The sequence below is a fragment of the Bufo bufo genome, chromosome 10 (genome assembly GCF_905171765.1).
Source record: "Bufo bufo chromosome 10, aBufBuf1.1, whole genome shotgun sequence".
Taxonomy (NCBI): Eukaryota; Metazoa; Chordata; class Amphibia; order Anura; family Bufonidae; genus Bufo; species Bufo bufo.
The window spans coordinates 147,946,687-147,972,136 of record NC_053398.1 but is presented as its reverse complement, the minus strand read 5'-3'; the positions used below and the strand labels follow the sequence as shown (position 1 = coordinate 147,972,136).

General features: G+C 48.4%; 1 protein-coding gene across 6 annotated transcripts; it reads right to left on the bottom strand.

Annotated features, from left to right (window-relative positions):
• Window positions 1–680: 680 nt before the first annotated feature.
• Window positions 681–20,116, bottom strand: C10H16orf74 (chromosome 10 C16orf74 homolog). Of its 6 annotated transcripts, none has more exons than XR_005774612.1 (3): window positions 19,533–19,566; window positions 8,054–8,111; window positions 681–1,115 (listed from the first exon to the last, which is right to left on the bottom strand). XR_005774612.1 is itself a non-coding variant. In XM_040410487.1 (3 exons), the coding sequence occupies exons 1-3, from the start codon at window positions 20,059–20,061 to the stop codon at window positions 949–951; spliced, it is 261 nt and encodes an 86-aa protein (XP_040266421.1). In that variant the 5' UTR covers window positions 20,062–20,116; the 3' UTR covers window positions 681–948. The 6 variants fall into 6 exon arrangements, 2 of the variants coding, with proteins under 2 accessions (XP_040266421.1, XP_040266423.1); XR_005774611.1 differs by lacking the exon at window positions 19,533–19,566 and adding an exon at window positions 19,114–19,374; XR_005774609.1 differs by lacking the exon at window positions 19,533–19,566 and adding an exon at window positions 19,148–19,344.
• Between the last annotated feature and the right edge of the window lie 5,334 nt (window positions 20,117–25,450).

The window sequence follows — 25,450 nt, the reverse complement described above, 5'->3', positions numbered from 1 at the left end:
CCGGACAGTGTTATCTTCCGCCAGGCATGAGGACCCTCCCATGGGGGTTTCTACTTGCTAAATCCCCATCTGTGCCACTGGTTAGGACGTAAGGGAATCGTTAATTTCTAACAATTTGTTTTCCCTTAGTCCTAACAGTGGCACACAAATTTCCCCCCCTTTTTTTAGTTTTATCGTAATTTTGGTTATTTTTGTCTACTTGTAATTACATGATGTCCTGAGGGTCATGCCCCTCTTTATTGGGGGGCAGGGAGGGCGTGTATATGTTCAGTTCTTTTAATTCATTAAAACTTCCACCTGTCCTAACCAGTCCACAGGGGCAGAATACCCCATCTGTGCCACTGTTAGGACTAAGGGAAAACAAATTATCGATTATATACTGGCGGCCATGATGAGCCCCTGGGAAATCTCTGTAGGGTCCGCCTTCCTGACACACACCTATAGTGTGCTCTAGTGGCATCTGCGCGGCCGTATACATCCGTACACCAAAGCCTCAGGCGCACTGGAGCGGCGCCATGCTGGGTTATGTCAGGGTCAGCATCGGCTGGACAGATGCATGTGCGCGGTGACCTGGATCCACACAGGTCTCTATGACCACACTGCCGTATCAGATGCCCTCAGTAGTGCAGCCTCAGGTTTTGGGCCTGGAACATAGAGGGATCAGAAGGAAGAGATTAACAGACGGTTTTCACATTTTTATTGTTCGTTAGTGCAGGTTCTTCCCGTTCTAGAGATCTCAGTAACGAGGAAGGACAGGATGATGGCGGTGCTCCATCACTTAGATAAATGTCCTGGGGGGGGGGGGGGGAACGTTATAATAAAAATATATAAAATGTGTTTGTCTCAGCACTTGGACAATAAAGTTTTATCGTTTGTATTACGCAGCAGTCACCCTGTGCTGTCTGCACAAGACGTTCGCCTTCTCTGAGGGTTAACGCCCCTCCCCCATCATCTGCGTCTCTTCGCGGGGGAGGCCGGGCGGCCATGTTGGACTGCTGTTTTGGCATTCAAGGTCCCAGTCGGGGTGGGAGGGGTGATGATGATGTCTGGGACGTTCAGGTGTCTGTCCGGGAATCTTCTGGAAGCTTCGTCGCTGCTGTTACACATCTGCAGCGCTGAGGAGACATTATAGAGAACGTATATATCTCCACACAACAGCCAGTGGAAAACTACAACTCCCAGCATGCACTCCTTAGAAGAGTTGTGGTTTCACAGGGTTGGCTGACATCTGCTATACATCATAGTGATGAGCATCATGTCATTAACGGCTACATAGATTTTCTGCTTGCTGTCACTGAATAGAAACTTTTTTGTTTACAGAGGCTAAAAACCTCTCCTGATATCACAGCTGAGGGTTTGTTACAGTTGTATCCAATCAATCCTCTATCCAGCAGCACAGACCTCCTGCTCTGAGAGTCACATTGTATCCGTTGGGAGTCCAGGAGGAGGATTGTCCAGACTGGATACAATTGTAACAAACCCTCAGCTGTAAGAATTCTACATGTGGGCTCAACCCATTTAATGTTATTATTTGCTGACAGCAAGCAGAGGTCTAAACAAAAAGTGAACAAAACATTCTCTGACAGTTTATGGTGGACACCGCCGCCCTGATGAGCATTATCTGTGGGTAAAGTCATGCAGGGCGGGCGGATCTGGCACTGTAATATATATGTATACAGAGGCTTTCTGACGCCATGTGACATCCGCCGCCCACAGAAAAGCACCGACCGGAAGTTTCCTCCCATTAGTCACAAGCTCCGAATCCCAGAGGGACAGGGAGGCGGGGCCAGATCTGTGTGATGTCACATGACCCCAGATCTCCGATAAACCTGCCGTAAAAAAAAAACACAAACGGCAGAGATTTTCAGAAAAAACGTTGGAATTCTGGCAACACATGATATTTATTATAGGTTTTATACACTTTTTGTGCCTCCCCGGACCAAGGGGCAGGAGTGGGCATGGCTTAAAGGGGTCATCCAACCCCTATCATGACCCGCCACAATGCCCGGGCACCTCATCAAGTTATACTTTCCCCGCTCACTGGCACCCATGTCGCTCCTGATCCCCGCACGGCTGTTAGGGAGGTTCGTTCCCTTCGCGGCCTGCTATTGGCTGACACTCTCCGTCCCCTACCGGATGTTTGGATCCACGCGGCGGGGACCAGGAGTGGGGTAAGTATAACCTATATGAGGTGCCTGGTCATTGGACAACCCCTTTTAACCACCTCCGGACCGCTGTACGCAGATTCGCGTTCCGGAGGTGGCAGCCCTGCGCTCAGCGACGCATATACGCGTCATCTCGCGTGAGCCGGGATTTCCTGTGAACGCGCGCACACAGGCGCGCGCGCTCACAGGAACGGAAGGTAAAAGAGTTGATCTCCAGCCTGCCAGCGGCGATCGTTCGCTGGCAGGCTGGAGATGTGTTTTTTTTAACCCCTAACAGGTATATTAGACGCTGTTTTGATAACAGCGTCTAATATACCTGCTACCTGGTCCTCTGGTGGTCCCCTTTGTTTGGATCGACCACCAGAGGACACAGGTAGCTCAGTAAAGTCCCACCAAGCACCACTACACTACACTACACCCCCCCCCCGTCACTTATTAACCCCTTATTAGCCCCTGATCACCCCATATAGACTCCCTGATCACCCCCCTGTCATTGATCAACCCCCTGTAAAGCTCCATTCAGATGTCCGCATGATTTTTACGGATGCACTGATAGATGGATCGGATCCGCAAAACGCATCCGGACGTCTGAATGAAGTTTTACAGGGGCGTGATCAATGACTGTGGTTATCACCCCATATAGACTCCCTGATCACCCCCCTGTCATTGATTACCCCCCTGTAAAGCTCCATTCAGATGTCCGCATGATTTTTACGGATGCACTGATAGATGGATCGGATCCGCAAAACGCATCCGGACGTCTGAATGAAGCCTTACAGGGGCGTGATCAATGACTGTGGTGATCACCCCATATAGACTCCCTGATCACCCCCCTGTCATTGATTACCCCCCTGTCATTGATCACCCCCCCCTGTCATTGATCACCCCCCCCTGTCATTGATCACCCCCCCCCTGTCATTGATTCACCCCCCCCTGTCATTGATCACCCCCCTGTCATTGATCCCCCCCCCTCTGTAAGGCTGCATTCAGACATTTTTTTGGCCCAAGTTAGCGGAATTTTTTATTTTTTTTTCTTACAAAGTCTCATATTCCACTAACTTGTGTCAAAAAATTAAATCTCACATGAACTCCCCATACCCCTCACGGAATCCAAATGCGTAAAATTTTTTAGACATTTATATTCCAGACTTCTTCTCACGCTTTAGGGCCCCTAGAATGCCAGGGCAGTATAAATACCCCACATGTGACCCCATTTCGGAAAGAAGACACCCCCAGGTATTCCGTGAGGGGCATATTGAGTCCATGAAAGATTGAAATTTTTGTCCCAAGTTAGCGGAACGGGAGACTTTGTGAGAAAAAAATTAAAAATATCAATTTCCGCTAACTTGTGCCAAAAAAAAAAAATTTCTATGAACTCGCCATGCCCCTCATTGAATACCTTGGGGTGTCTTCTTTCCAAAATGGGGTCACATGTGGGGTATTTATACTGCCCTGGCATTCTAGGGGCCCCAAAGCGTGAGAAGAAGTCTGGTATCCAAATGTCTAAAAATGCCCTCCTAAAAGGAATTTGGGCCCCTTTGCGCATCTAGGCTGCAAAAAAGTGTCACACATCTGGTATCGCCGTACTCAGGAGAAGGTGGGGAATGTGTTTTGGGGTGTCATTTTACATATACCCATGCTGGGTGAGAGAAATATCTTGGCAAAAGACAACTTTGTATAAAAAAATGGGAAAAGTTGTCTTTTGCCAAGATATTTCTCTCACCCAGCATGGGTATATGTAAAATGACACCCCAAAACACATTCCCCAACTTCTCCTGAATACGGCGATACCACATGTGTGACACTTTTTTGCAGCCTAGGTGGGCAAAGGGGCCCACATTCCAAAGAGCACCTTTAGGATTTCACAGGTCATTTACCTACTTACCACACATTAGGGCCCCTGGAAAATGCCAGGGCAGTATAACTACCCCACAAGTGACCCCATTTTGGAAAGAAGACACCCCAAGGTATTCCGTGAGGGGCATGGCGAGTTCCTAGAATTTTTTATTTTTTGTCACAAGTTAGTGGAAAATGATGATTTTTTTTTTTTTTTTTTCATACAAAGTCTCATATTCCACTAACTTGTGACAAAAAATAAAAACTTCCATGAACTCACTATGCCCATCAGCGAATACCTTGGGGTCTATTCTTTCCAAAATGGGGTCACTTGTGGGGTAGTTATACTGCCCTGGCATTCTAGGGGCCCAAATGTGTGGTAAGGAGTTTGAAATCAAATTCTGTAAAAAATGACGAGTGAAATCCGAAAGGTGCTCTTTGGAATATGGGCCCCTTTGCCCACCTAGGCTGCAAAAAAGTGTCACACATCTGGTATCTCCGTATTCAGTAGAAGTTGGGGAATGTGTTTTGGGGTGTCATTTTACATATACCCATGCTGGGTGAGAGAAATATCTTGGCAAAAGACAACTTTTCCCATTTTTTTTATACAAAGTTGGCATTTGACCAAGATATTTATCTCACCCAGCATGGGTATATGTAAAATGACACCTCAAAACACATTCCCCAACTTCTCCTGAGTACGGAGATACCAGATGTGTGACACTTTTTTGCAGCCTAGGTGGGCAAAGGGGCCCATATTCCAAAGAGCACCTTTCGGATTTCACTCGTCATTTTTTACAGAATTTGATTTCAAACTCCTTACCACACATTTGGGCCCCTAGAATGCCAGGGCAGTATAACTACCCCACAAGTGACCCCATTTTGGAAAGAAGAGACCCCAAGGTATTCGCTGATGGGCATAGTGAGTTCATGGAAGTTTTTATTTTTTGTCACAAGTTAGTGGAATATGAGACTTTGTATGAAAAAAAAAAAAAAAAAAAAAAAATCATCATTTTCCACTAATTTGTGACAAAAAATAAAAAATTCTAGGAACTCGCCATGCCCCTCACGGAATACCTTGGGGTGTCTTCTTTCCAAAATGGGGTCACTTGTGGGGTAGTTATACTGCCCTGGCATTCTAGGGGCCCAAATGTGTGGTAAGGAGTTTGAAATCAAATTCTGTAAAAAATGACCTGTGAAATCCGAAAGGTGCTCTTTGGAATATGGGCCCCTTTGCCCACCTAGGCTGCAAAAAAGTGTCACACATCTGGTATCTCCGTACTCAGGAGAAGTTGAGGAATGTGTTTTGGGGTGTCTTTTTACATATACCCATGCTGGGTGAGATAAATATCTTGGTCAAATGCCAACTTTGTATAAAAAAATGGGAAAAGTTGTCTTTTGCCAAGATATTTCTCTCACCCAGCATGGGTATATGTAAAATGACACCCCAAAACACATTCCCCAACTTCTCCTGAGTACGGAGATACCAGATGTGTGACACTTTTTTGCAGCCTAGGTGGGCAAAGGGGCCCATATTCCAAAGAGCACCTTTCGGATTTCACTGGTCATTTTTTTACAGAATTTGATTTCAAACTCCTTACCACACATTTGGGCCCCTAGAATGCCAGGGCAGTATAACTACCCCACAAGTGACCCCATTTTGGAAAGAAGAGACCCCAAGGTATTCGCTGATGGGCATAGAGAGTTCATAGAACTTTTTATTTTTTGTCACAAGTTAGTGGAATATGAGACTTTGTAAGAAAAAAAAAAAAAAAAATCATCATTTTCCGCTAACTTGTGACAAAAAATAAAAAGTTCGATGAACTCACTATGCCCATCAGCGAATACCTTAGGGTGTGTACTTTCCGAAATGGGGTCATTTGTGGGGTGTTTGTACTGTCTGGGCATTGTAGAACCTCAGGAAACATGACAGGTGCTCAGAAAGTCAGAGCTGCTTCAAAAAGCGGAAATTCACATTTTTGTACCATAGTTTGTAAACGCTATAACTTTTACCCAAACCATTTTTTTTTTACCCAAACATTTTTTTTTTATCAAAGACATGTAGAACAATAAATTTAGAGCAAAATTTATATATGGATGTCGTTTTTTTTGCAAAATTTTACAACTGAAAGTGAAAAATGTCATTTTTTTGCAAAAAAATCGTTAAATTTCGATTAATAACAAAAAAAGTAAAAATGTCAGCAGCAATGAAATACCACCAAATGAAAGCTCTATTAGTGAGAAGAAAAGGAGGTAAAATTCATTTGGGTGGTAAGTTGCATGACCGAGCAATAAACGGTGAAAGTAGTGTAGGTCAGAAGTGTAAAAAGTGGCCTGGTCTTTCAGGGTGTTTAAGCACTGGGGGCTGAGGTGGTTAAGATGTACCAAAAAACAACAGGGGGTGTAAAAATAGACAAAAGTGTCTGAAGATGCTCCAAACCCATCATCCAGCCGGTGCCGCTGTCATTTCTGCCACATCAAGCATTGCACAATGTTTGACAAATCTGGCGCATCTTTTATCATAAGGGCTCTTTCACATGAGCGGATGCGGTGCGGGTAATCCGCTGCGTGAAAGCGAGCCAAGCCCCGCTCCAGACAGCAGAGACACGGAGCATGGACATGACTGATGACACTCCGCGCCTCTCTGTGATCTTTTTACTACAAAATCACGGTGACAACTTTATCTCAGATCACGGAGGGGCGCGGAGCGTTCTCAGTCATGTCCATGCTCCGTGTCTCTGCTGTCCGGACCGGGGATTACCCGCACGGCATCTGCTCGTGTGAAAGAGCCCTAACACCTTTGAGGTTACTGCACCTTCTTACGCACCATTCACAAGATTGTGCTTTTTTGTTAACTTCTTAAATCCAATTAACGTAGCTAGCCACGCCCACTGGGCACCAGTGATGGTCAGTTCGCAACACATGCGAGCTGCCATCTTTAGTAAGGTAGACTCACCCGTCTGGCGATGCACAGATAAGCCCTTACCTGTGCCTGTCTAAAATCAAATGCGGTCACCGGGAGCAGGCAGTTCCGAGAACAGTCACCGGGGGCCTTCATCGGGCTGTTCTCGGAACTGCCTGCTCCCGGTGACCGCATTTGATTTCAGGCCGGCTCCCGGCACAGGTAAGGGCTTACCTGTGCATCGCCGGACGGGGTGAGTCTACCTTACTAAAGATGGCAGCTCGCATGTGTTCGATGGCGAACACTGCGAACTGACCATCACTGCTTGTCACACATTTCAAAAATTAAGGCAGGAGTAGCATTATATCAGAAAAAAAGCAACATTTTTTGCAAAAAATAGAATGTGCCAAAATCTGCAACTTTTTGTCCAGAATTCTGGTGCAAATTAAATGATCTATTCCTGCTACATGTACAATGTCCAAATATTACACAGGATTAGAAGTCTGCCCAATGTATAGAGCGCAGGATCCTATCAACGGGCAACCACCATTACTGCTTTCTGGGGCCCCTGCTCCTTCTACTATGTAAGGCCCCTTGCAGACAAGAGAGTATTCCGCGAGAACGCATAGCGCCCGCACTGAATCCGGACCCATTCATTTCAATAGGTCTGTGTACATGAGTGTTGTTTGTCACACATTACTTGTGCGTGAAAATCGCAGCAGGTTCTATATCCTGCATTTTTCACGCAACACTGGCCCCATAGAAGTGAATGGGCTGCGTGAAAATCACATCCGCATTTGCACTTGCGTTTTTCACTGATGGTTGCTAAGAGATGTTGTTTGTAAACCTTCAGTCTTTGTGCAAAACGCATTAAATCGCATTGCACCCGCACAGAAAAAACTGAACTACTGAATGAACTTGCTCGTGAAATTGCGCATTTGTCACTGAACGCATCCGCTTACGCTCGACTGTAGAGGTCTAACTCTCCCCCTTTGACCTCTACAAGATCAGCAAGCTCCTCTCCTGAAATCCTCTGTGCTGCTGGGACCCTGCTCCTTCCACTATGTAACTCTCGGCCTGCAATCTCCACAAGATCAGCAAGCTCCTCTCCTGAAATCCTCTGTGCTGCTGGGGACCCAGCATTTCTTACCTTTCAGACAGGAGACGTGGAGGCCCATGCTATCATTCTGCCCTCGGCTCCTCAGATCCTGTAAGACAATGCAGCGGGTCAGGCCGGAGCAGTGATGAGCGGCTCTGGTGATATCAGACACTCATCTGACAGCAGAATCTTGTGACACAGAAAACCACAAATTCTGACAAAAATAAAGTTACAGCCAGGAAACCCCAGCGCTCGCTCATCTCTCCACCTTCGTACTGTTCCACCGCCACCGCGTTCTCTGTCGGCAGGGTGCACGATGTAGCTCAGCTTCCTGCAGACAGTTATTCTGCTTTCATCCTTTGCCAAATGTTTACCCATCGAGCAAAGGGCAACACAGGGGCGAGAGCAAAGGGGGGGAACCACAGGGGCGAGAGCAAGCGTGGGGACACACAGGGGCGAGAGCAAGGGGGGGACACACAGGGGCGAGAGCAACAGGGGGGGGACACACAGGGGCGAGAGCAAGCGTGGGGACACGGGCGAGAGCAACGGGGAGAATAAAGGGGTGAGAGCAAGGGGGGAATACTGGGGCATAAGCAAGGAGGGGGAGGACGGGAGTGAGGGCAAGAGGGGAACACGGGCAAGAGCAAGAGGTGGAAAGAGCAATATAAATGTGAATTAAGCACTTGAGGTGACATATAACACTTACTATTAGTTGCTGAATCATGTCTGTCTCGTGTCAGTCCCTCTGTTTCTCTCTGAACTTCCACCCTCCTCCCTTTTCCCTCTCCATAGACTTCTATGGCATTATGTAACCTGATCCCTTAGTGAGCAGGCAGTCCATCTTGGTCTAACAAGACAGATTTATTTTCAAAGTTCAGAGAGAAAGTTATAGCTGGTAACTGAAGAACAGCCTCCGTGGACGGTCCGCCTGGGAGATTCCCACCAGCCGAAAGAACTGCGGCAGAAAACATTTCTGCTCCATCAACAAGAAGTCCAAAGTCAGGAACACCACAAGTGGAGACGGCCTATTCCTGGACACTATAGAACAGGCATGGCCAACCTGCAGCCCTCCAGCTGTTGTAAAACTATAACTCCCACCGTGCCCTGCTGTAGGCTGACAGCTGTAGGTAGTCTTTGCATGCTGGGAGTTGTAGTTTTGCAACAGCTGGAGAGCCTCGGGTTGGCCATGCCTGCTATAGAACATGTCTCCAGGACACGTCTACATCTTGAAGGCATGCTGGACAATGACTTTATCAACAAAGCCCAGGAGTCCCTGCAGAGGCCGTTTAGGGGCTTTGATGGCCTGCAGCCCACCACTACTCGTCTGGTGCCAGGTTACAGTGTACTAAAGAAGGTCATGCTTACGATAAGGACAGAGTGCACTGACAACGTGCTTCAAAAGTGGAGACATCCTGGTGGCATCAAGACCAACAATCAATCTATCTTCATCCATCCGTGAGCAGATTAAGAACATGTACAGTGCAGTGGTCCATGAGCTTCTGGAACACTTACAACTGTGAGGTGGTCGCCGTGGCACTTGATTAAGTGTTTCTGGAAGATGGCGGTGAACCCACAGATGATGAGAGACCACCTAATATCTTGCCTGCAGAACAGCATGATCATAGGCTTTCCCATAAAGATCAGTTAGTGACTCCATGCTTTCAAGGAAGACATTTAGGTCTACGATGGGTCAATAGATTGCCCTAACATACAGTCTGACATGACCCAAGACAGACCTAGGATCCTCTGTGTCACCAGAACTGCAGACCCTACACAAGTCCAGATTACCAATACTGACCCTGGTACAATTGTCTTCTGATCTATATAACTAGCTTGGGCCCCAGTATGTATCATCCACCAGTCACCGTTCCTGGAGAAGAATAGCCTGGGGTTATGAAGAACATGGCAGCAGATTGGATCCTGTACTAGAGAATTGAGGTGCAGAGTCCAACCACCTGATCTCACCAGTGACCCCTGTAAGGCTTCTTTCACACTTGCGTTCGGGGTTCTGCTTGTAAGTTCCGTTTGAGGGCTCTTACAAGCGGCCCCGAACGGATCCGTTCAGCCCCAATGCATTCTGAGTGGATAAGGATCCGCTCAGAATGCATCAGTTTGCCTCCGTTCCGCTCAGCTCAGCTTGCAGCGTTTTGGTGTCCGCCTGGCCGTGCGGAGCCAAACGGATCCGTCCTGAATTACAATGCAAGTCAATGGGGACGGATCCGTTTGACGTTGACACAATATGGTGCAATTGCAAACGGATCCGTCCCCCATTGACTTTCAATGTAAAGTCAGGAGTCCCTATTAATATACCATCAGATCAGAGTTTTCTCCAATCCGATGGTATATTTTAACTTGAAGCGTTCCCATCAGATTTGAGTTAGATCGTGAAAACTCAGATCCGACAGTATATTCTAACACAGAGGCGTTCCCATAGTGATAGGGATGCTTCAAGTTAGAAAATACTGAGAACTGTGTACATAACTGCTGCCTGGCAGCACCTGAGGGGTTAATTGTGCGTATCACAGCCCCCTGTAAGAGATCAGGTGCTGCCAGGCAGCAGGGGGCCAGACCCCCCTCCCTCCCCAGTATTAAATTCATTGGTGGCCAGTGCGGCCGCCCCCCCCCCCCTCCCTCCCCAGAATTAAATTCATTGGTTGCCAGTGTGGCCCCCCCTCCCTCCCCAGTATTAAATTCATTGGTGGGCCAGTGCGGCCCTCCCTCCCCAGTATTAAATTCATTGGTGGCCAGTCCGTCCCCCCCTCCCTCCCTCCCCAGTATTAAATTCATTGGTGGCCAGTGCGGCCCCCCATCCCTCCCCAGAATTAAATTCATTGGTGGCCAGTGTGGCCCCCCCTCCCTCCCCAGTATTAAATTCATTGGTGGCCAGTGCGGCCCCCCATCCCTCCCCAGAATTAAATTCATTGGTGGCCAGTGTGGCCCCCCCCCCCCTCCCTCCCTCCCCAGTATTAAATTCATTGGTGGCCAGTGCGGCCCTCCCTCCCCAGTATTAAATTCATTGGTGGCCAGTGCGGCCCCCCTCCCTCCCCAGTATTAAATTCATTGGTGGCCAGTGTGGCCCCCCCCCCCTCCCCAGAATTAAATTCATTGGTGGCCAGTGTGGCCCCCCCTCCCTCCCCAGTATTAAATTCATTGGTGGCCAGTGCGGCCCTCCCTCCCCAGTATTAAATTCATTGGTGGCCAGTGCGTCCTCCCATCTCCCCCTCCCCCATCATTGGTGGCAGTGGAGAGTTCCGATCGGAGTCCCAGTTTAATCGCTGGGGCTCCGGTCGGTTACCATGGCAGCCAAGACGCTACTGCAGTACTACTTATTTAGCAATTTTAGAAGCATTATACTTACCTGCGATGTCTGTGGCCGGCCGGGCGCTCCTCCTACTGGTAAGTGACAGGTCTGTGCTATAAGCAATGCGCCGCACAGACCTTTCACTTACCAGTAAGAGGAGCGACCGGCCGGCCACAGACAGCGCAGGTAAGTATAATGCTTCTAAAATTGCTAAGTAACTATGGCAGCCAGGACTGCAGTAGCGTCTTAGCTGCCATGGTAACCGATCGGAGCCCCAGTGATTAAACTGGGACACCGATCGGAACTCTCCGCTGCCACCAATGATGGGGGGAGGGGGGGGAGAGGGGAGGCCACACTGGCCACCAATGAATTTAATACTGGGGAGGGAGGGGGGGCCGCACTGGCCACCAATGAATTTAAAACTGGGGAGGGAGGGGGTTCTGGCCCCCTGCTGCCTGGCAGCACCCGATCTCTTACAGGGGGCTATGATACGCACAATTAACCCCTCAGGTGCGGCACCTGAAGGGTTAATTGTGCGGATCACAGCCCCCTGTAAGAGATCGGGGGCTGCCAGGCAGCAGGGGGCAGTTATGCACACAGTTCTTAGTATATTCTAACTTGAAGCGTCCCCATCACCATGGGAACGCCTCTGTGTTAGAATATACTGTCGGATCTGAGTTTTCACGATGTGAAAACTCAGATCTGAAAAAGCTGTTTATGCAGACAGATCCGTTCTGAACGGATGCAAGTGTATGCATTATAAGTGCGGATCCGTCTGTGCAGATACCAGATGGATCCGCATCGAACGCAAGTGTGAAAGTAGCCTATGGAAGTATTGGTCCTCAGCACCAATGAGAGCTTGAATTGTCCATCCGACCCAGACTCAGATGCTGTCAAAATTGTGTGAGCTCCCAAGACCAGCAGAAGGTGATGACATAATGGCCACTACATCAAGATCAGATGACCTGTGCTTCGGAAAGAGGCAGATGCTGGGCTTGGTTTCTGCACTCACCCACTAATCTTTTCACAGTCGGTCTTCTGCTGCATGAAGAAGCAGATTCCGGGCGCAGTCTCTGTGCTCACCAAAGAACTTCTCATTCACCTGGCTTTCTGCAAACAGATGTGTTCATAGAAGTCAGTTTCTTGCTGCCTGAAGAGGCAGATTCCAGGCTCGGTCTCGGTTCTCACCAAATTACTTGACAATGCAGCTTCATCCTTGTCACATAAATGGCACGTAGCAGGGATTACCCTGCACTGCTGTGTCTATGAAGCTGAAAGAGAGGAGAGCAGCGCTCATAGGTAGGACCGCTTTACAGAAGGGGCAAGCGTGCTTGGTCACAGAGGCTCATCTCCCAGCGCAACACCCAATATGGCATGCAAGATACCAGTAGCTGGTACCGCCAGGCTTCTCTCTGCAGTCAGGATACAGTGGTCATAGGAATGGGATCGGCGTGGCGCAACTAGGTAAGTCAGGATACAGATCGGTATTCTTATTATGTTTCTCTTAAAGGTAACGCATTTCTGGGTCCCCTTCTTCAGACCGAGAGCTTTTGGTCTGAAGAAGGGGCCTGTTCGGCGCTGAAGCGTGTTGCCTTTAAGAGAAATCTAATTAATAAAGAATACCGATCTGTATCCAGACTTACCTGGTAGCGCCGATCCCGTGCCTCCAACCACTGTTTCCATGATGCTGGGAGTCTGACGGATACTGCGCCCGGAATCTGCTTATGTGAACAGCCCCTCAGACCGAGGTGCTGGGGGCCACAGCCCTGCTTCCTGAGCCTTGTCCACTTTCTGGAACAGCGGCAAGTGAGGCGCAAAAGCACAAAAAAGTAGTTTGTGCTTAAATGGCGTGCGCCGCTGTCTGCAACACAATCCTGGCCAAAACCACTTGATAACTTCCCCCCTATGTTTAGACCACCTATTAGTTTGCGTATTTTGTGCCAAGGAGAAACGGTTTATTACGGATTCTGCTATAAGTTTAAATTATAATTTTTTTTGCACTTTTTCCTCCAAAATAGAAAAAAAAGATCTTTCAAAAAAGTATTGTCAAGTAAATACCGTCACCAAAAGGCTGGAGAGCGAAAGCCACAAATGTACAAGAAATAGGTTTTCATGGCGTTTTTGAGACCTTTTTGGTTTCTTTGGCACATGATTTTTTTTTGTTAGTGTCGTTTTTTTTCATTGCGGTGCTTTCATTTGTCTCCATGGCACTTGTTTTTTTAATATGCAGCACGTTGTAGTAATGGCGATTTTTTTTTTACCTCCTTTATAGGGAGAAAAAAAAAAAAAAAACTCCATTCAAACATGAAGAAAAAAAACTCCACTAAAAACATGCCATAAAAGATGCATGCGACATGAAATAAACCAAATCCATTCGTATCACAGTTTTTTTTATGCCCAGACCCTTTCTTGTGAACTGCAACTCCCCCCATGTGCTGATAGCTGCATGCTGTGAGGGCAATGGTGGGAGTTGTAGTTGTGCAGCAGCTGAAGAGCCACAGCCACTGGTTCATACCCTGATGCACGGCTCTAATCAAGTCCACGGCTCGTGACACGAGAGTTCTGATACACTGTAACAAACACGCCCCACCACGGGTCATATGGACACAGTCAGGACTGACCTGAGCGCCTCGTGTCTCGCAGCTTCACACTGGATTTTGCACTTTGTAATAGAGAGAATGAAATCTACAGCAAAATACATGTCCCAATCCTCAGTGCCGGGGAGGACTCCTAGCAGATCATGCGGAAGATGAGGGTTGTATTTCCTACTAATCTTCGATACAAACATGCAGCTAGCAGTCGCATCGGAAAAGGCCCCTCTATAATAAATAGGAGGAGCGGGCCGCGGTGTAGACAGTATCACACCGGAGAGGATTAGATACACGGCTCAGCAGACTGTATCACACAGGAGAGGATTAGATACACGGCTCAGCAGACTGTATCACACAGGAGAGGATTAGATACACAGCTCAGCAGGCAGTATCACACCGGAGAGGATTAGATACACAGCTCAGCAGACAGTATCACACAGGATAGGATTAGATACACAGCTCAGCAGACAGTATCACACAGGAGAGGATTAGATACACAGCTCAGCAGGCAGTATCACACAGGAGAGGATTAGATACACAGCTCAGCAGGCAGTATCACACCGGAGAGGATTAGATACACAGCTCAGCAGGCAGTATCACACCGGAGAGGATTAGATACACAGCTCAGCAGGCAGTATCACACAGGATAGGATTAGATACAGAGGCTCAGCAGACTGTATCACACAGGAGAGGATTAGATACACAGCAGACAGTATCACACCGGAGAGGATTAGATACACAGCACAGCAGACTGTATCACACAGGATAGGATTAGATACACAGCTCAGCAGACAGTATCACACCGGAGAGGATTAGATACACGGCTCAGCAGACTGTATCACACAGGAGAGGATTAGATACACGGCTCAGCAGACTGTATCACACAGGAGAGGATTAGATACACAGCTCAGCAGGCAGTATCACACCGGAGAGGATTAGATACACAGCTCAGCAGACAGTATCCCACAGGATAGGATTAGATACACAGCTCAGCAGACAGTATCACACAGGAGAGGATTAGATACACAGCTCAGCAGGCAGTATCACACAGGAGAGGATTAGATACACAGCTCAGCAGGCAGTATCACACAGGAGAGGATTAGATACACAGCTCAGCAGGCAGTATCACACCGGAGAGGATTAGATACACAGCTCAGCAGGCAGTATCACACAGGATAGGATTAGATACAGAGGCTCAGCAGACTGTATCACACAGGAGAGGATTAGATACACAGCAGACAGTATCACACCGGAGAGGATTAGATACACAGCACAGCAGACTGTATCACACAGGATAGGATTAGATACACAGCACAGCAGACAGTATCACATAGGATAGGATTAGATACACAGCTCAGCAGGCAGTATCACACAGGATAGGATTAGATACACAGCTCAGCAGACAGTATCACACAGGATAGGATTAGATACACAGCTCAGCAGACAGTATCACACAGGATAGGATTAGATACACAGCTCAGCAGACAGTATCACAGGATAGGATTAGATACACAGCTCAGAAGACAGTATCACACCGGAGAGGATTAGATACACGGATCAGCAGGCAGTATCACACCGGAGAGGATTAGATACACAGCTCAGCAGGCAGTATCACACAGGAGAGGATTAGATACACAGCTCAGAAGACAGTATCACACCGGAGAGGATTAGATACACAGCTCAGCAGGCAGTATAACACAGGATAGGATTAGATACACAGCTCAGCAGACAGTATCACACAGGATAGGATTAGATACACAGCTCAGCAGACAGTATCACACAGGATAGGATTAGATACACCGCTCAGCAGACAGTATCACACCGGAGAGGATTAGATACACAGCTCAGCAGGCAGTATCACACAGGAGAGGATTAGATACACAGCTCAGCAGACTGTATCACACAGGATAGGATTAGATACACAGCTCAGCAGACAGTATGACACAGGATGGGATTAGATACACAGCTCAGCAGGCAGTATCACACAGGATATGATTAGATACACAGCTCAGCAGGCAGTATGACACAGGATGGGATTAGATACACAGCTCAGCAGACAGTATCACACAGGATAGGATTAGATACACCGCTCAGCAGGCAGTATGACACAGGATGGGATTAGATACACAGCTCAGCAGACAGTATAATACAGGATAGGATTAGATACACAGCTCAGCAGACAGTATCACACAGGAGAGGATTAGATACACAGCTCAGCAGACAGTATCACACCGGAGAGGATTAGATACACAGCTCAGCAGGCAGTATCACACAGGAGAGGATTAGATACACAGCTCAGCAGACAGTATCACACCGGAGAGGATTAGATACACAGCTCAGCAGGCAGTATCACACAGGAGAGGATTAGATACACAGCTCAGCAGACAGTATCACACCGGAGAGGATTAGATACACAGCTCAGCAGACAGTATCACACAGGATAGGATTAGATACACAGCTCAGCAGACAGTATCACACAGGACAGGATTAGATACACAGCTCAGCAGACAGTATCACACAGGAGAGGATTAGATACACAGCTCAGCAGACAGTATCACACAGGAGAGGATTAGATACACAGCTCAGCAGACAGTATCACACAGGATAGGATTAGATACACAGCTCAGCAGACTGTATCACACAGGAGAGGATTAGATACACAGCTCAGCAGACAGTATCACACAGGATAGGATTAGATACACAGCTCAGCAGACAGTATCACACAGGATAGGATTAGATACACAGCTCAGCAGACAGTATCACACAGGATAGGATTAGATACACAGCTCAGCAGGCAGTATCACACAGGATAGGATTAGATACACAGCTCAGCAGACAGTATCACACATGCTAGGATTAGATACACAGCTCAGCAGACAGTATCACACAGGAGAGGATTAGATACACAGCTCAGCAGACTGTATCACACAGGATAGGATTAGATACACAGCTCAGCAGACAGTATAATACAGGATAGGATTAGATACACAGCTCAGCAGACAGTATCACACAGGAGAGGATTAGATACACAGTTCAGCAGACTGTATCACACAGGATAGGATTAGATACACAGCTCAGCAGACAGTATCACACAGGATAGGATTAGATACACCGCTCAGCAGGCTGTATCACATAGGATAGGATTAGATACACAGCTCAGCAGACATTATCACACAGGATAGGATTAGATACACAGCTCAGCAGACAGTATCACACAGGATAGGATTAGATACACAGCTCAACAGACAGTATCACACAGGATAGGATTAGATACACAGCTCAGCAGACAGTATCACACAGGAGAGGATTAGATACACAGCTCAGCAGACAGTATCACACAGGATAGGATTAGATACACAGCTCAGCAGACAGTATCACACAGGAGAGGATTAGATACACCGCTCAGCAGGCAGTATCACACAGGATAGGATTAGATACACCGCTCAGCAGGCAGTATCACACAGGATAGGATTAGATACACAGCTCAGCAGACAGTATCACACAGGATAGGATTAGATACATAGCTCAGCAGACAGTATCACACAGGAGAGGATTAGATACACAGCTCAGCAGACAGTATCACACAGGATAGGATTAGATACACAGCTCAGCAGACGGTATCACACAGGATAGGATTAGATACACAGCTCAACAGACAGTATCACACAGGATAGGATTAGATACACAGCTCAGCAGACAGTATCACACAGGGGAGGATTAGATACACAGCTCAGCAGACAGTATCACACATGATAGGATTAGATACACAGCTCAGCAGACAGTATCACACAGGACAGGATTAGATACACAGCTCAGCAGACTGTATCACACAGGATAGGATTAGATACACAGCTCAGCAGACAGTATCACACAGGATAGGATTAGATACACAGCTCAGCAAGGAGTATCACATGGGACAGGATTAGATACACAGCTCAGCAGACAGTATCACACAGGGAAGGATTAGATACACAGCTCAGCAGACAGTATCACACAGGACAGGATTAGATACACAGCTCAGCAGACAGTATCACACAGGGAAGGATTAGATACACAGCTCAGCAGACAGTATCACACATGATAGGATTAGATACACAGCTCAGCAGACAGTATCACACAGGACAGGATTAGATACACAGCTCAGCAGACAGTATCACACATGATAGGATTAGATACACAGCTCAGCAGACAGTATCACACAGGACAGGATTAGATACACAGCTCAGCAGACAGTATCACACAGGACAGGATTAGATACACAGCTCAGCAAGGAGTATCACACGGGACAGGATTAGATACACAGCTCAGCAGACAGTATCACACAGGACAGGATTAGATACACAGCTCAGCAGACAGTGTGGGGGGCGTCTCACCTGGGCGGTGTGTACAGTGTGGGGGGCGTCTCACCTGGGTGCTGTGTACAGTGTGGGGGGCGTCTCACCTGGGTGCTGTGTACAGTGTGGGGGGCGTCTCACCTGGGTGCTGTGTACAGTGTGGGGGGGTCTCACCTGGGTGCTGTGTACAGTGTGGGGGGCGTCTCACCTGGGCGGTGTGTACAGTGTGGGGGGGTCTCACCTGGGTGCTGTGTACAGTGTGGGGGGCGTCTCACCTGGGCGGTGTGTACAGAGTGGGGGGGTCTCACCTGGGTGCTGTGTACAGTGTGGGGGGCGTCTCACCTGGGTGCTGTGTACAGAGTGGGGGGCGTCTCACCTGGGTGCTGTGTACAGAGTGGGGGGCGTCTCACCTGGACGGTGTGTACAGAGTGGGGGGCGTCTCACCTGGGCGGTGTGTACAGTGTGGGGGGCGTCTCACCTGGGCGGTGTGTACAGTGTGGGGGGGTCTCACCTGGGTGCTGTGTACAGTGTGGGGGGCGTCTCACCTGGGTGCTGTGTACAGAGTGGGGGGCGTCTCACCTGGGTGCTGTGTACAGAGTGGGGGGCGTCTCACCTGGACGGTGTGTACAGAGTGGGGGGCGTCTCACCTGGGCGGTGTGTACAGTGTGGGGGGCGTCTCACCTGGGCGGTGTGTACAGTGTGGGGGGCGTCTCACCTGGGCGGTGTGTACAGTGTAGGGGGCGTCTCACCTGGGTGCTGTGTACAGTGTGGGGGGCGTCTCACCTGGGTGCTGTGTACAGAGTGGGGGGCGTCTCACCTGGACGGTGTGTACAGTGTGGGGGGCGTCTCACCTGGGTGCTGTGTACAGTGTGGGGGGCGTCTCACCTGGACGGTGTGTACAGTGTGGGGGGCGTCTCACCTGGGCGGTGTGGATCCCGCATGTCCTGCTCCCGGTCTGCTGACTTCACCTGGCAGCACAGCTTTAGTCCTCGGAGCGCAGCGCGGGGCGACCACCTCTGACCAATCAGCTGCCTCCTCCCCACGACTGCAGGGAACACGGGGAAGTTTTTTCTCCCATTCAGCTGCAGTAATCCTATTACCCTCCGCTCCCATCCGCTCATCACTCATACAGCGCATTACAGGAAACTTGACAGACATATATACTTTACATTAATGGGATGTGTAAGAAGAGAGCCAGGATGATGGGAATGTGTGTGGCACTAAACACCACTACTTCTGTCAGCACATTGGGGGGGGGAGTAACGCATGATATCACCCTGAAACCACTCCCTAATGCTGCTCACCGCTGAGGTTTTGTTACAGTTGTAGCCAGTCTTGTATTATGTTATGCTGCCATGCTGGGGGTTGTAGTACTCTCCATTTCACAGAGGCTGCAGATACCAAAGTGTCAGCAAAATCTTAGTTGATGGCAATAACAATCCACAATGAGGACGAGACTCCGCAGGTTTCCGTTGTCTGAGCGCCCCTCGCCGTGTACCGGGGTGTTTTACGGTAATGCCCCTCCCCCGGTGCGAGCTTCACACATAACCCCCGACTCTGAGGAACAGAGAGCAAAATACGTAGTTAAATTTTAACAACCTGAAGGTCTCCGGAGGGTGACTGATAACAGGCATCGAGCCAGGCTCCAAATATCTGTCACCGAAGGCAAACAGCATGACATCATCACCACCACCCTCATCGTTTACATTACTGGGGGTTATACTGCCGGACTTCAGTGTCCGCCTTGTGTCATCAGGTCATGTTCACGAGGATTTTGCACATATAATGACGACTCACCAGGAATATCCCAGCAGCGTAATCAAATCCGTCCATTTCAGACCCTTCCAATACGGACAGCTGAGTCTGACCACCGGTCCAGAGCTTGCTCTTCTGTGCAGGCAGGTTGTCAGCCTCTCCTGTAAAATACAGGATGACATCATCATCAAATCTCTCCTGGCAGCAATCAGACACCTCCCCTCCAAGCGCAGTCCTGCTTGTTCCCGCGGCACAGAGTATTGCTAAAGATATAATACGAGGGTCCATACAATCCATAGAAGCTATAAAACTGCCATAACGCACACTGCCTGTATGTATCCATCAGTGCTGTGTGCTGAATTTCCAGTGTATCCTATAAGATGCAGCTTCACACTGCTCTCCTCTGACTCACACTATCTGTGTCTGCTGTGTGCAGAATCTCCAGCATCTCCTGAGATGCAGCTTTACACTGCTTTCCTCTCCCTTTGTATATTGTCTGTGTATGCTGTGTGCAGAATCTCCAGTGTGTCCTATAGGATTCAGCTTTACACTGATCTTCCCTGACTCACACTGTCTATAGTATAGACTCTATACTGTGTATGCTATGTATAGGACAGGATCTCCAGTGTATCCTATAAGATGAAAGCTTCACACTGCTCCTCCCTTTCACCTGTTGGTGCTGTGTGGGGTCTCCAGTGCATTATATGAGACAATGCTTCTCGCTGTTCTCCCCTGGCTCACACCACACCTCCCGTCTATACTTTGAGTACTGTCTGCAGAATCTCCATTGTATCCTATGACGCAGGGGACAGCAGTTCAATGTCACTGATCTATCACGTGCAGCCCATGGATTTATCTCAGTGCAGAACACGTACAGTGTTATAAGACTCTGCCCCCTCTGCCTCTTTACAGCCAAAGGTGTGACGGGCAATGTAGCCTGCGGAGCTGCACATGAGACTGCATTAGCGGAATCTCAAGAGACTGAATATCTGCACCCACCACTAGGGGGAGCTTATCGAGCAGCCAGCTCCTCCTAGTGGTAGGTAGAGGTAGTCAGAATTTTCTCATGTGCTTCAGTGGCTGTACAATAGGAGGCAGTGGATTGAGAACTATATCAGGAAAATGGTGTAGAGCAGCAGAATCGGGTGCATATTAGAGAGTTGCACCCCATCCAGTTTTCTGTTTCTATTACCTTTTATATGACTATGGGATCAGTACCTGCCGGCCGAGTCTGCGCTGCTGTACATGGAGGCATCAAGGACGTGTCCTGCAGACAGCGTGGCTCCTGCAGATCATCTCCATTTCCCCGCTCTTCTGTGCATGTCCTATAGTATAAAACGGCAAACACTCAGCAGATGGTCATTACCGGCACTCACCTTCTGAGGGGTACTTACCTGATATACATTCTGATCAGTATATGCGCCTCCACCAGATCCGTGACTCCACTTCGCTGCACTGTCTATTGGTGCCAAGGCAGATAGAAAAACAGCCCGAGCCTCTGTCAGTATATCACTATATAAACTGCAAAAAAAGGACCCTTAAAACATTAAGTATTGAGTTAAAATCACCCTGTTAAAGATAGTTACCATGGGCAAAAAGTGGCCCCACAAATATTCTACATGTAGTATCCAATTGATGGCAAAAATAGTGACAATAAATTAATAAAAAAGGGGGGGAAAGGGTTAAGGGACAGTGCGAGTAGGTAGTAACGAGCAGGGAGCACTTTCCCCATGGAGGCCCTAATTCAGCCTCAGCCCAGGGACAGCCCCTAATGGTGGGGTGTCCCTGTCCTATAAGACCCTGGATGCCCTAGATGGTTTGGATTATTAGTAACACCCCGTTGCATTTCCCCCGGATGGGTTCCTCAGGGAACCGTTAGAAATAGTCCCATATCTATTGATAATACGCTTGATATAGTAAGATGAACACAAAATGCGACAGATTAGGCGGACTTGTCTAAGGGTAGCCCTGTGCTCTGGTAACAAGGAGGTCGGCCTCAAATTCACTTCCGAAATACAGACAGAATGTATGACTTTCCTGGACGTGAAGGTCTATAAAGGGAAAGACTCAGCACTACTATGTTCAGGAAACATTGGGATAGTCATCATCCAGTCTCGCAGATAAGGGGTATCCCGAGGGGCCAGTACCTACGGGTGCGCAGAAATTGTTCCAGTTTACTATATCAAGCGTACCGACTAGGGATCGACCGATATTGATTTTTTTAGGGCCGATGCCGATACCGATAATTTGTGAACTTTCAGGCCGATAGCCGATAATTTATACCGATATTCTGGGAATTTTCATTTTTGAGAAAAAAAAAAAATTCCTACACAAATCTGCTGAAAATTAATATGTTTATTGTTAATGTGTATTTTTTGTTTATTGTTAATGTGTATTTTTTTTTTATAAGTCTTTTTCATTTATACTTAATATTTTTGTGTTTTTTTTTTTTTACTAACTTTTAGCCCCCTTAGGGACTAGAACCCTTGTCCTATTCCCCCTGATAGATCTCTATCAGGGTGAATAGGATCTCACACTGTCCCTGCTTACCATGGCAGCCAGGGCTTCAATAGCGTCCTGGCTGCCATGGTAACCGATCGGAGCCCCAGGCTTACACAGCTGGGGCTCCGATCGGAGGAGCAGGGGAGAGGGGATCCTGTGGCCACTGCCACCAATGAGTAATACTGGGGGGCTTGGGCGCACTGCGCCACCAATGAAGATAAGTCTCTCAATCATTCATATACAGGAGGCGGGAGCTGGCTGCAGAATCACATAGCCGGCTCCCGACCTCTATGAGCGGTAGCTGCGATCCGCGGCACCTGAGGAGTTAACTACCGCGGATCGCAGCTATCGCTCATAGAGGCCGGGAGCCGGCTATGTGATTCTGCAGCCAGCTCCCGCCTCCTGTATATGAATGAATGAAAGGCTTATCTTCATTGGTGGCGCAGCGGCCACAGCCCCTCCCCTCCTCTTGTCTTCTGTCCTGTCATTGGCGGCAGTGGCAGCAGCGGCAGCACAGGGGGAGGAGACACTGCTTCCTTCTCCCCTGTGCTGCAGAGGGAACACAGAGAGCGCTGAGAGCAGCGCGTTCTGTGTTCCCCATACGTTATCGGTATATCGGCAAAATAGATGCCGATACCGATAACGTTCAAAATCCTCAATATCGGCCGATAATATCGGCCAAACCGATAATCGGTCGATCCCTAGTACCGACCCCCTGAGGAACCCATCCGGGGGAAACGCGCCGGGTGTTACTAATAATCCAAACCATCTAGGGCAGGCATGGCCAACCTGCGGCCCTCCAGCTGTTGTAAAACTACAACTCCCACCATGCCCTGCTGCAGGCTGATAGCTGTAGACAGTCTGGGCATGCTGGGAGTTGTAGTTTTGCAACAGCTGGAGAGCCGCAGGTTGGCCATGCCTGATCTAGGACATTCCAGGGTCTTATAGGACAGGGAAACCCCACCATTAGGGGCTGCCCCTGGGCTGAGGTTGAATTAGGGCCTCCATGGGGAAAGTGCTCCCCGCTCGTTACTACCTACTCGCACTGTCCCCCCTTTATTAATTTATTGTCACTATTTTTGCCATCAATTGGATACTACATGCACAGTATTTGTGGGGCCACTTTTTGCCCATGGTAACTATCTTTCCTATGTGGGTTTAACGGGGTGATTTTAACTCCATCCTAATAAAATTAACGTTTTAAGGGTCCTTTATTTGCAATTTATATTGTCTAGTTTTCAGGGACACCATTACTATCTCTCATATTTATGTATATTTCTTTGTTTATGTTTTTCGATCACCTCCCATGCTTTACACTGTAGTTCTGCTCCATTAGGACATAATTCTGATCCGTGACTAGAGCTCAGCTGCATGGTGTCTGGAGTATGAGGTTATCCATCCCCTGTATCATCAGAGGCCCAAGATGTGGCTCTGCCCTTCTTCCATGCTTTACACTGCAGTCCTGTGTATAAGTGCAATCTCAGCAGGACATGGAGAGACTATCGAAGGCTATAACCTACAAGTAGCTAAACCACCATTGAGGCAATGGCCCCCAATAAGTGGGAGGAGCCTGTAGAGCAGCGCACCCACAATGCATTCCTTCCTCGGCGGACGTATTAACTGTGCAGCTAATCTCCGCAGCGGCGTCGGAGGCGGCAGCTTCTGCCAGGAGATCACTTACTGGAAAATTAAACAGGAGATAAGATTCATGTGACTGCAGCGATGTCCTGAGGTGCACTACCAGGGAGGGGTCCGGCTTATAGCACACTGCAATGTTAGGGAACTCCCCCTGAGCGACCCCCCCCCCCCCCCAGAGGGGCTTTTCACCCACTGTGAAGGCGCTGCAGAGGATCCGAACACTTTACAGCAGCTCGCGGAGGGGAGGAGGGGGGAAGGATGCTGACAACACATGGCCAGGGAGCCCTTCTGACAAATGCAATTCTGTTTCGTAGCATTTTCCATTACTCTGAATGCAGCCTGCAGTGTAAAGAATGGAGGTTTTTGCTCTAGTTGTCATAACTATGCCCAACATTCTGTCTATGTCTACCAGATACAGTATTCTGTGCAATTCTCTATTCTTTACACTGCAGGCTGCATCCATGCCTTTGTCTTTTACTTCCTGCCGTTTATAGGACACTACAGACGGCCTGATAACAGGGAGCAATAGCTGACAGTCCATGCACAGAATGCGGCCTGCAGATTTCCTTGACATGACTTCTCCGCTCTTGAGCAGTATCCAGAGCAGAGGAGATGTTCAGAATCTCTAAATACTATTTTCTACTAATATACTCCACTCACACCCAGAGCTGCATTCCCAGTTCTGCCACATGTAGCCTGGATTCCATCAGCGCCTGCATGATACACCAAAGTGGCAGTTACATCCTGCTGGCTGCTATTGGAAACAGCCTGTGGGCAGCTCCCCATTCTCTACATCAGATGTCTGGGCAGTGTCAGGGGGTAAAGGCTAACCCATAGGGGTCCCACTCCACCCTTGTATCAGTCATGTGACCTACAATCGGTTCACCTGAGTTCCGGAGAGCAGTGCATTGTGGGAACAGGAAACCTGCAGAATCCAGGATTTAGCTTTAGATGTGACTGGAGTAATGGACATCAGAATAAAGTAAGTTCATTTTTTCCAACATTATATTAAAGGGGGTCGTCCGATGAACAACTTCTATGACCTGTCCATGAGATAAGTGATAAACGTGCAATACTGAGACCCCCCAGCGATGAGAACGGAGGTCCTGGGGAAGGCTATGGAGTGGAGTCGTCCCATAGAAGTGACACTCACTGCGGCCTCTGTTCTGGGGACTGCCGGGGGTCCCGCCTATTACACATTCACACTTATTCCGTGGACAGATCACAAACGCTTTTTGCGGGCGACCCCTTTAGACTCCTACGAGGTCGGATTCCTTACAGCAAGCTGTAAAATGAGACGAGGCCGAGAGAAAACTGCAGAAACGTC